Source organism: Macaca thibetana, chromosome 4 (genome assembly GCF_024542745.1).
Source record: "Macaca thibetana thibetana isolate TM-01 chromosome 4, ASM2454274v1, whole genome shotgun sequence".
Classification (NCBI taxonomy): domain Eukaryota; kingdom Metazoa; phylum Chordata; class Mammalia; order Primates; family Cercopithecidae; genus Macaca; species Macaca thibetana.
The window spans coordinates 80,460,509-80,473,344 of NC_065581.1; the positions used below are offsets into that span (position 1 = coordinate 80,460,509).

The 12,836-nt window shown below is 35.6% G+C and overlaps 1 protein-coding gene across 1 annotated transcript in view; it reads right to left on the reverse strand.

Annotated features, from left to right (window-relative positions):
* The window catches only part of ME1 (malic enzyme 1), a 224,001-nt gene that overhangs the window by 90,396 nt on the left and 120,769 nt on the right, over positions 1–12,836 (reverse strand). Inside the window, exon 6 of the mRNA XM_050788178.1 lies at positions 11,375–11,478. Coding sequence (XP_050644135.1) covers positions 11,375–11,478 — 104 coding nt within the window. The remainder of the gene's footprint in view (positions 1–11,374; positions 11,479–12,836) is intronic.

Below are 12,836 nucleotides of genomic sequence, written 5' to 3' on the forward strand. Positions count from 1 at the left end.
GCCTATACCTTTTAACTAAATTATTGACCCTAGTAATCCTTCCTGAAAAATAAAAATTATAGTTACTATTTATAGCACTTGATAAAAGTAATTTGTTTTATATATTTTCTCTCAATCATCATAACAACTGTCTAAAGGTACTATTGAAGGTACTATTACTATTTTCCCCAATTTACAGGCAAGAAAATTAAGCCTTGGGGAAGGTAAGTAATTTTTCCAAGGTTACAAATGTACTAGTTGGTGGAGCTGAGGATTGACTCCAAAGTGCAGGTTTTACTTATCACATGCACCTGAGATATGGGTTTTGCAAGCTGTCAAAATTAGATTTCTAAACTTCCTGAGCTGAGAGTCAGGCTCCAAACTATGGCAAATTAACTGAATTAGGAAATGTCATTCTATGACACCTCTGAAGAAATGGACTGCAAACCTGTCCCAGGCAACAAACACCATTCCAACATGTACTCAGTAGGATGAGCCTTTCTTTCCATCTAAATTTCTACACATCCCAATCTAACAATATTGGTCAAGAAAAATTTAACAGTTGCTTTTTTTTTGTTTTCTATTCACAAATGTGGCATTTTTACCATGTATATGCAGAATATGATATTATTTTAATGAGGATATGAAAAAAGTGGGTCACCATCTGTGGATACCACAAAGAAAAACACTCTTGAGAATTAATCACTACATCATAGTTAAATCAAAAACATGGCAAACTGTGTTAATTCTGGCTTACTTTATAGTTAGTGAAATAACAGTAACAGTCAAATCATGGAAAACTGAGTTAGCCAGAATGTGATCATCTTGGCAATAGAAATGATTATTTTGTTTTTACATTTTGATTATGGCAAATTTTACACAAATTTTGTTGTAGCTTTAAATAATGAGACTTTGACATATATCAGCTCAAACAATATTTACTACCAACTTGCATTAAGTGTCATTAGATTACTCTATGTAACATGCTAACTTTAGAACTAACTTCTAATTCCTTGAGGGATAATCTGCTCCTGGGACCTGAGACAATCGGGCATTCATCACTAACCATGTGCTGATGGCTCTCCTTTCCACATAAAAATGATGCTAGTAATTCAATAAAAATAAGGCATGTTTAAATGAAATAATTTTCTAGTAATGGTGAAAGATTTCTGCAAAACCACTCACATTGTCTTACGTGGCCTGCCTTTGAGTATCTCAATTCAGTTCAACAAATATTTATTGTTTATCTACTCTGTGCCAAGCATTGATACATAAAATGAACAAAGTAGATCCCTGTCCTTGAGAGTATACCTTCTAGTGGAAGAAACACACAATAAGCATAAACATAATAAATGAATAATGGTAATAAGTGATATTTTAAAAAAGGAAAAGTAGATCAAAACAAGGGTGATCAGGAGAGCCTGGGTGGGGAGAAGATGGGACAGGTTTCAGTATTACATAGGGTAGTCAGGGTAAAACTCAGAAGAAGGTTAAGATTTGAGCTAATATATGAAAAGGATTAAGTTCTTAACCAAACACATTTCTGGGAGAAGAATATTTTAAACAGAGGGAAAAGCAAGTGAAAATATTCTAAGTTAGAAACATGCCTTGAGAGTTCAGTGACAGCACAGGTAGCATGGAGAATGTGGGTGCAGGAAAGTGAGTGCATCACAGAGGTGAGGGAGGGGGCCATATCAGGTCTTGAGGGTCATTATAAGGACTTTGGCTTTCATTAAATGAAATGCACTGACTGTCAATACTAACGTTAGGTCCAGATACGATATGAGTTGCAATTAGGGTTTCAATTTCGTAGAGAACCAAAACAGTACCCTTAATTTCTGACCTTACCCCCAAACCAATTTTCTAACTTTGCCTCTTTAATTATTCTTTTCCTTTCAGCATCTTTAATCTCTAATAATGAAAATATATGTACTTCATTCTAATATTGTTATAAGATTTCCCCAAACCAGCCACATAGATGGTCTTTAGAAAGGAAAAGTAAACTGCTTTACCTTTGTCTATAAATACATGTAAATTAAGCATGGCAAGAAAAAACTATTATAAACAAAAGATCTTATTTTAACCTACAAGATATTGCTATTGATAGTGTTTTTTGTTTTGTTTTTAGGTTAATCTATAACGGAAGAAATCACATTGAGTCTCCTTTTTTATGTTACCAATGAGCAGATGTATCATTCTTATTTTCTAATTTATTACATGTAGGAATACAGATGGAAAACAATAAGAAGCACAAGCTTTTAAGAAACTGGGCTTAATCTTGCTAAATGAAAGTTAAGACAAGTATACATATGTAACAAACCTGCACGTTATGCACATGTACCCTAGAACTTAAAGTATAATAATAATAATAATAAGAAGAAGAAGAAGAAGAAGAAGAAGAAAAAAGAGAATAAAAAGAGAGAGATACAGAAAAGAAACATGGTATACAGATTATTTTCAAATCATAATGATTATCTTTAATAATCTAACAATTTAGCTTTAATAAATTCAGATAAAATATTAAGGCCTTTCTCTATATAAATGTCAATGTTTACAAATTCCAAGAGAAAAAGATAGGTGACAATGGATACAACAGGAATTGATTAAAATGTTTATTTTCTTTAGATAAAATTACAACCTAAAACATAAATGTATCTACATAATTAAAACTCAAATCTTTAGTTTACTATAGGCAGAGACTCTTTATTTGGAAAATTGTGACTTTCTCTAGTTTATGTTGGGGAGCTAACTTTACTTCAGATATATGTCACTGTAGTTTCAGGAACATTAGACTCAATGCTTAAACAATGCTTTCAACAGCAGTTATTTTATGCCTACTATAGGGTAAAATATAATATGGGATAGTCAGAAAAAAGCAATCCCTTGATAATACAGTACTGTTTCTAACACAGCTTATATTCTAGTAGGGAAAATAGTGCTAAATGAAATAATGCAAGCACAAGACTCATGTAACCAGAATAAAAGCAGTGTAAAACATATATATCCATATTAAAGGAATGGTGGAATTTATGCAATTGATTAGAAAAAAATGGAATTAGGCACAAAAAGTATCTAAAAAGAAGAGTTGTAAACCATGTTCAGAAAGAAACGGTAAACTTGACTTGCTAAAGTTCTGGCTTCTCCAAGGTTGGACTGGGATACTGTCAGGGATGTAAATCAAATATCAAAATACTGAAGTATATATCCACTTTAAATCCATTATGGAATATAAGTGCACATGTATTTATACATACATACACATAATGTATACCTTTAGATTTCTAATTCTTTCATGACCCACCATTTTTATTCACTTGAAAAAAAAGTAGAGAGAATGGTATAAATAGAAATAGTTGGGATTTTAAGGAACATATGGCTATAGTTAATTGTGAATCTGATCTTTCTTTGGATGTGAAAATGGAAAAAAATTCTGAGTCAGCAACCTGATTTGAGTCATGTTCCCTAGTAACATGACTGCTGATGTTTTTCACATTGACAGACATTCTTTGCATTTAATTTTTTCAGCAGGTTATTTCACCTTGGGTCCACAAGGAAGAATAGCACGTGGTATCCCATATAATCATATGATTTCATTAAATTTCTTATGAAAAGCAAAGTAATTCATGCTGATCAAAGTGACAGCTGGAATCTAAAAAGCCTCATAGACTTATAGATAAAATAACCTAAGTTATAAATATATCCTCATCATCTAAAAAATGATCAGGCATAAAAAGCAATGATTAGAATGGGTGGAAAAACATAGCACAGAAAGTCAGCCATGATATTAACTGCAGAAGAAATGGCAGAAAGAAGAGGGCAGTAGAAAAAGGCCCTTCCCTGTTAGGAAGCCAAGGATTTAGTGTAGAGTTGGGGAAACTCTGTCTAACTGCAACCCCGAGTAAGGGTGAAGAGTACATATTAATTTACATATCTGATGCCTTCTTTAGAAAAGAGGATATTAATAATTAAAAAAATAAATTTAGTAGATCTGGCCATGACAATTCAGGGGCTATATATCTTGAAATCTGGTATGTGACCCTCAAGGACGACTACCAACTTGATAGCTTCTCTGACTAGTCTGGTCTGTTTCAGGCATACAGCCAAGACTTTTGTTCAACCATACTCAGCAAAAAAAGCATAATTTTATGAAAACCCCATTATCACACCTGGCAGCAAATGGCAGATGATATGGCTTCAGACTAAGATTATTTCTCCTAAACTTTATGTGACAGATCACAGAACAATTTGTGATGGCAGCCAAGGTTGAAGGAGGGTGTAGTATAATAACCATGTTTATGGCCATTCCTAGTGCTTCCCAATAACTTTTAATTTTTGTCATTTAAAATAAAAAAGAAAAAAATTTAAAATACACTCTGTTGAATATTAGTTATTTATTCCATTTAAAAAATTTAATATTAGTTCTTTAAAGCTTACTTGAGGTAAAGTTTTTGTTCTCATTTAGTTAATAATAATTAACGAAATTCTAATATAGAGAATTTTAGGCAGTAAAGCTGAAGTTGCCTCTACATTTCTTTAATTTTCAGGGGCAACTGATTCTGTAAAAAAAAGGATACTATAAGAAGTACAACTATGAAAACAAACACACATATTTAAGAGCTTTAATATTTCCTGAAATTCAATCACATGAAAAGAAATTCTTTAATAAGTTCTTCCATTCATACCTTTCATTTTAAGCTATATAAACAAAACAAATCAAATTCTATCATTTATTTAACAAATATTTATTCAGTACTTATCACATACTAGATAACTTTTTAGAAACTAGGGATATGGCAGTGGAAGAAAAAGAAAACTCCCTGCTTTCATAGAACTTAACAGTACATGAATAGAAACAGAACATAAATAATTAAATATAAAATATGTCAGCTATTTATAAAGGTATGAAAAGAAGAAAGTGGACTGAGGGTAAAATTTTACATAGGTTGGACAAAGAAGGCCTCACTGAGAAAAGGCTATCTGACGAAATGTTAAAGGAGGTGAGAGAGCTAGTCATATGGAAAACTGGGCAGAGGCAGGTATGGTAAAGATGAGAAGTAGACAGAAAGGCAAGCTTTGACCTAGTTTGAATTAGAAAAATAGCAAACAAGTCACAACAAATTGGGCAAGGGGGGGTAAACTAGCAGGAGATAAAGTGAGAAAGGTAACAGGAAGCCAGAAGTCCCAGGGCCTTTTATGCTATTGCAAGAACTGGTTTTTATTCTGAATAAAATGATAAGCTTTCCTGGGGTTTTGAGCAGAGAAATTACCTAACTCAGAATCATCACAGCTTTTGTGTTGAGGACAGACTAAAGGTCAATAAAGGAGGAAGCAGTGAAATAGAATTTTCAGGCTCAAGGGCAATAAAGGAGGAAGCAGAATTTCATTAACAGTTAAAAAATTGTTACAATAATCCAGGGAAAAGAGGTTCAGATAAGAGAAGTAATGATACTGGCAATGAGAAAAGGTTAGATTCTGGATACATTCTGAAGTTAAAGCTACTAAGTTTTGCAGATGGCCTGGGTACAAAGTGGTAATTCCAACATTTTTAGTCGCAGGAACAGGAAGAATGGGGCTGCCATTTACTGAGATGGGAAAGGCTGCAACAGGAGCAGGGCTGGGGGTGAGTGGGAGATTGGGAGTTCAAGTCTGGACGTGTTACAATGCTATGTCTATTACAGATCTAAGTAGAAATGTCAAGGAGGAGTTTTACCACAGGATTCTGAAGTTCAGAGAAGAGGTACAGGTTAGAGATAAAGATTTGGGAGTCACAAATATAAAGATGTATGACTTGATGAGATTATCAAGGAAGTAGAGATAAATAGCAAAAAGAAAAGTTTCAAGCTTCAAGCCCCGAAGCATTTTAATGCATATAGGTGGCAGGGAGTGGGGAAGATGAAAAGGAATAAACTGAGGAAAAGTACAAAGTAACAATCAGCGACGTAGGAGGAAAGCAAGGGGAAGCAAAGAGAAGAAATTCTGTATGTTGGGCTTCAAATTTTTCCTTTACCTGTATTCTTAAAGTATTTTCTTAACCTATATACTCAGACGTAGAATTACTAGGCCCAATTGATACATTTATTGGACAGGCCAGTACTAGGAAATGGATTTGTGCTACTCCACTAGAGATGCTAATTAATATCCAAGCTAATTAATCATTACTTTCTGAATTCAGTAATTACATTGAATATCATAATATGCCTCTCAGATCCCCCACTGTTGTCCTGGGGGTTGCCTCAGCTGCAAAGAGTCCTTTCACCATAGACCATGACCTACGCTCTTCCCCAGAGTGACCTACATCCAGGGACTAACTGATGCAGGAATATAAAGCCTTGACCATCTCAGCCCCGCTGGTAACAACTCTGAAAAGCCACTGTAGCTTCAGAGTTTCCCACAGGATCAGGGAAAGCTGTCATCGTGCCTGCAGGCAGCTCAACTTCTCCCTCTGCCCATTCCTGCTTCCTTTGCTGTTTCTTCCACAGAGTTGAGTCTCAAGGGCACTTCTTAAAAACTTCTTAAACACTAAACTTCATTTCCAAATGCGCCTCCCAGGTAACCTAATCTTGGAATAGTCTGAGAAAGCTGGTAATAAGATGGGGCTTTGGTGCTAGTTAACTCACTGCCACAGTGGTAATGAGGACCCCACCACTGGTAGAAGATGGAGCATACACCCAGTCCAAGGTAGCAGTCCAACTATTAAAACTCACCAGAGGTGAGCTGAGATGTTGGGAAGGGAACATCTTAGTTAGAATGGTATTTCAGATGTTTGAGAAATACGAGAGAAGTAGTAACAATAAGGACAATGGAAAAAACACAAAAAGCTCAGAGAAAGTAACTGCCAAGAAGAAAGCCAGAGGGCCTTCTTTGTAAATACAAAGATGTTCTTAGCTTCTGTAGCTGTTGGGTAAAGAAAGTTGATGTCCAGAAACAGAGCTTAATCATCAGAATATTCAAGCTCCCAAACTCAATGAAAGCAGATCTGCTAAGTCAGAATCCTAGTTAGAAAAGAATGGGAATTTGCCACATGGAATGGGATGTCTGGTTTGATGTCTTCTGAAATCCTGAATCCCCAGATTCCCCCAGAGCTTTCTAATCTCACAAAGTGGCCTTCCCCTTCTTTCTTGGGACGATAAGGATAGAGATTTCACCCCTATAAGATAACATGTGCCCCTTAACTACCATCTACCTCTGCCTCCCCTGCAGATCCCTGGGCCAATAACTAAGGTTTTATCACAATATAACCTATCTGGGACACACTAGAGTTAATAAAGAAAGAAAGAGACATTACCCCAAAGGAGCCGCAAGACCTAGATAGTTTGTATTAGCCAGGAGAATACATGTAGAATTAAATGTTGAGGGTGTTTGATTAAAAGGGCTGGAACCTAAGAAAAGGGAGAGCTTACTGATTTGCAGGCACTCTCCTGAGATGCAGGATTTAACATGGGCAAGAATCCCAGAAGATGGTCCAAACTCACTACTAGGATGGTTCCTAGAAATATGGACAAATTAATGGCTGATACTAATATGACTGAAATGCCAGGAATGCTGTGGCAGATGGCAGAAGAGGGGATTGCGAGGCTCAGAGAACTGGGCAGTCTGGTATATAGATACGAGGTAAAAGCCAGAAGATCCTTAAGATGAATATATACCACAGGAAGACCCAGAAAACACACCATTTCCCAAAGCCATAAGGAATATGCCAATGAGAAGACACCAACATTACTAAAAATTTCAGAGGTGGCTCTCCCCTGAAGGTCAGGAGTGACAGAAGAAAAGGATGATATATAACCAGGCTGACTGATAGCAATGAGGATGCTGAGACCAAGTGAGAATGCTTAACCATCAGAAGCCAGGTAGACACAATTATCATAAGAGCGGCAAAAGTGGTGTGTGTGTGTGTGTGGCTGGCTAACCCACAAAACATTTTTGAGATAATTAATGGAATCTTGCATCCCTAGAGGCAAAACAGAGAGCTAACAAAGCTACTACTCAATATTTACCATCAAAAGAAACCAAAGATGAATGACCACAGAGTTGAGTGTAGCTGCCCCAATGAAGTCACAATCTCTTGCTCAGCTTCCAAACCTGAGTTAATTTTTAGACCCAGAACCCACAAACTGAAGAAGAGGCCTAGTTCCCAGAAGAAAGAACCTTTTAACACCATGACAAGAGTACAGGATAATAATCCCCCCAATATTTATCCACAGGGAACTACAGTCCTTTACCCAAGTAACTGGGCACTGGAGAAGGACTATCCAAATGTTTGAGGACTAATGAGCACACAGCTGACACTGATACCTGGTGACCTGAAGCATCAAAATGCTGTTCCCCTTTCCCTTTTAGAGTAGAGGCTTATAGGAGCCAGTAACAAATGGAGCCCCAGCCAAAGTCTGGCTCATAATAGGTTCACTGTGACCACAGATCCACCTAGTGGTGATTCCTCAGACCCTAAATCTGTAATCAGAAAAGACAGACTTGGTAAGTGCCACAAGACTCTCATCAAATCCTCAGCCTGTGATGAAGAGTTCTCATTGTGGAGAAGACCAATAGGAAGAATTTGAAGCTGCTCTACCCCAAACCTACCAAGATGGCAAATAAAAAAACCAACATAGCATTGAAGGAGGAAGAGGGGGAGGTTGATGGGCATTGAAGGAGAAAGAGGGGGAGGTTGATGGGCAGAAATTAATGTCCATGTAAGTATCTAAACAGCATGCAGGGGTGGTCCCAACTAAGTTATCCATGGCTGTTGGTGGGTCCATGTTGCACTATAACTTCTGTACTACGCCCTTTCTTCCAAAGAGGTTTATCCCAAAGGTACTCCATTATTATTATCATTATTTTTTAAGAAAGAGTCTTGCTCTGTTGCCCAGGCTGGAGTGCGGTGGTGTGATCTTGGCTAACTGCAACCTCCACCTCCTAGGTTCAGGTAATTCTAGTGTTTCAGCCTCCAAGTAGCTGGGATTATGGGCATACACCACCATGCCTGGCTAATGTTTCTGTATTTGTTAGTAGAGACAGGGTTTCGCCATGTTGGCCAGGCTGGTATCCAACTCCTGGCCTTAAGTGATCCGCTTGCCTCGGCCTCCCAAAGTGCTGGGATTACAGGTGTGAGCCACTGTGCCCAGCCCAAGGGTACTCCTTAATAAACTCTATCTCAGAGTCTGATGTCTAGGTAACCTGTAACAATCATTTCCCACTTTGAATTTAAGTTATGTTTCTTTTAAAAATAATCTTAGGTTTATCTTCAGTACAACTTCTCAATTTAATTGGGTAGTGTTAGGTTTCACATCTAAATCATTTTCCTGAAACAATGTTATGACAGAGGTATTTTTTTAGTCTTTCGCATTTTTCTCTGGAACTACAACCCCTGATTTATAGGTGATCTCTACATTTAAAATTATTGTTGACACTTGTCAATCCCTGTTTCCTTACAAAGAACTTAGGTAACTCCTCAATTCCACATTAAAAAAACAACAGTTTTCCTGATTCTGGATTGACACAAAATATTCAAAATTCACTCATATCTCATTTTTTCCCAAAAGCTTTTCATTGGTTCCCAATAATAAAAATTCCTTCTCCCCTTATTTCATCAGCACTTACGTGTACCTAACTTGTTAGCAGTGTCTGTTTGTTAAAGTTGTCTCATTTAGATAGACTTTATTCCAGATTGCATTTCCATTCCTTTTATACAGCCTTACACTATTATCTATACAATCTCTTGATTAATGGTGCTACTGAGGAAGTTGGATAATTTCAAAACCTTACATGAGCGTTTCACAAGATAAGCCACTTTAAATATGAAAAGCTATTAGAAATTAACTGTATTATGTGACCTCAAAAAAACTGCAGAGTTTCTCAACTATTTCTATAAATAAGTATAGTTTAATGAAATAGGTTAAATAATTACAATAAATAAATCAAGCATGTGGTTTTAAAATGTAGTCCATACTAATTGGCAAATGTACTCAGCATTAAAACCTTGAGTAATGAGAGGTTAAATGCATTCTAAATGTTGTGCAAGCTGATGAAAGCACTTTCTGCTGTTGGATACAACTTCTTAAAAATAAACATTATAATAAAAAGAAACCAGAAGTGCGTCTCTAGTTACAGTAAATTCTAGTGATGACTTTATTTCTAAGAAAAACCAAGGCAACATATGTGTTTTTAAATAGCATGTGGTTTCTGTGGCTATACAGTAACCAAGGGATGACTGTCAGTGTGATAAAATTCTCTTCGAATATATTACTAAATTATGGAGGGAGCCTCTTTTCTGGAAAAAAAAATGGAAAAATTTACTATAGCATCTGGCCCACAATCAAATGTTTACTTGAAAAGATGAAAATACAGGTTGAGCATCCCTAATCCAAAAAATCCAAAATCCAAAATGCTCCAAAATCTGAAACTTTTTGAGCGCTGATATGATGCCACAAGTTACCCTGAATACATTACGTTTTTCATTGCATTAATGGTATATTAACTATGTTTTTTGCTGTTAAGGATTTATGTGTGATAAGTGCAAAAAAATGAGTGCTTATTGGTAGCATATAAAATTCAGAGCCAGGGATAATGGTGATGCCAAACAACCATACACTGTCCACATGGGTAGCTGAGATAGTGACATCTTTGCCTCTGATGGTTCAATGTACATAAACTTGGTTTTACACACAAAATTATTTAAACTTTTGCATAAAATTACCTTTAGGCTATGTGTATATGATTTATATGAAACATAAATAAATTTTGTGTTTAGATATGGGTACCATCTCATTATATATATGCAAATATTTCAAAATCTGCATAAACACTAATGGTTTCAGGTGATTTGGATAAGAGACACTCAACCTATATAGTACTGCATCTTAATCAAATATAGTTTTAATCAGATATGTGTGGATCATGATGGACTGCCCTGTTCTTGCTCCATTCTGGACCCCTGTGGACTCTACCAACTCATGCTCAATCCCCACCTCTTTTTCTGCTTTTCCTTTGTGGCTGGTGGTTGACCATAAAAGAGTCAAATATCAGCCACAAAGATGACTGAAGATCAGATTTTGCCATCAACCAGAAAGTATAGATTGTCAATAAACATAAAAAGGTGTGCAGGAAATTTAGTCACTGGTCACTGTCTCCTTTACCATAATTATGCATTTCAACAGCCACAGGTTCTAAAGATTCTTGTAAAAAAAAAAGTAGATTCAGGGACAGCAACAGAGATAATCTCTTCTGGATAGACACATGATATTATCATTTGTCCGTTAACAGTTATGAGGAAATAGATAGGATATATGCATTCAAATTACTTCTAATTATTAAACCATATTGCATAAATCTTTGATTTTTTAATAGTCTGTTACGTTATTGTTACTGACTAAAATATAGATAAAATAAAGATACATACTTGGAAGAAACCGACTCCATGAATTCGTCCAAAAAATCATCATATTCAGAACCTCTTACTCTTCTCTGGCGTAGTCCAATGTAGAGTGGATCTTTAAGTAACTCCTATTTTAAAAAGTACCATAAAAAGAGAAATAACTATAACCAAGTCATTTATTGAGCCTTAGTTTCTTAATCTGTATAAAAGGGATAAAAATAGAAATAAAATCTTACCATACTGATTCAGAATTTAACCTACAGGGTAATTACTTAATGTTACATAGAATATATTGTAGTATTTATACACCAAATAAGAAAAATAATTCCTGCCCAGGAGCAGTGGCTCACACCTGTAATCCCAACACTTTGGGAGGCCGAGGCAGGCCAATCATGAGGTCAGGAGATCAAGACCATCCTGGCTAACACAGTGAAACTCCGTCTCTACTAAAAATACAAAAATTAGCCAGGTGTGGTGGTGCGCACCTGTAGTCCCAGCTACTTGGGAGGCTGAGGCAGGAGAATTACTTGAACCTGGGAGGTGGAGGTTGCAGTGAGCCGAGATCACACCACTGTACTGCAGCCTAGGTGACAGAAGGAGACTCTGTCGCAATAAAAAAAAAAAAAAAAAAAAAAGGAAAGAAAAATAATTCCTAAATGTTAACATTCTAGACTATTCTGAGGAAAACAAAAGAAAATTAAAATATTTCATTTGTGTTAATTAGAAAAGTTCAATTGAGATTTTACAGACAAAGGCAATCACACAGAGAAATAACATTTAGTTTTGAAATACTAGCTTAAAGAATGGAAAGATAGCAATTCCTTTCTTAATTTTACACTTCCAAAAGCAAAACCATCAAACAACAGTTTTATTTTACCTTTACTATGGTAGTTAACAGACTTTAAAATAAATTTTTTTAACCTTTACTAGTGTTTTCTTAAACTTTTTAACTTTACACAGTTTAAGTTGTTTCTTAAACTAAGAATGTTGCCCTGTATAAGTTTTGGTATATATAATATGTAATATCACTTTTATTAAATCAGTTTTGAAATTGAGATATAATTTAAATACAATATAACATACCCATTCATAACAAAATCTCAGTAAACTAGAAGCAGAAAGGAACTTCCTCAATGCAATAAAGGACATCTATGAAAAACCCACATCTAGTAGCATATTAAGCAGTGAAAGACTGAGTGCTCTTCACTTAAGATAGGGAACAAGACAAGGATATTTACCCTCATCACTTCTACTCAACACTATACTGGAGACCCTAGCTATTACAATAAGGCAAGAAAAAGAAAGAAATATAGTTTGAAAAAAAAAAAAAAGAAACAAAACCTTTTTGATTTGTACCCACGATTGTGTACATAGAAAATACTAAGAAATCTACCAAAAAAAATCCCAGTAGAAAAAAATACATGAACTTAACATAATCACAGGTTATAAAGTAAATATACACAAATCAATTGTACTTGCAATGGAC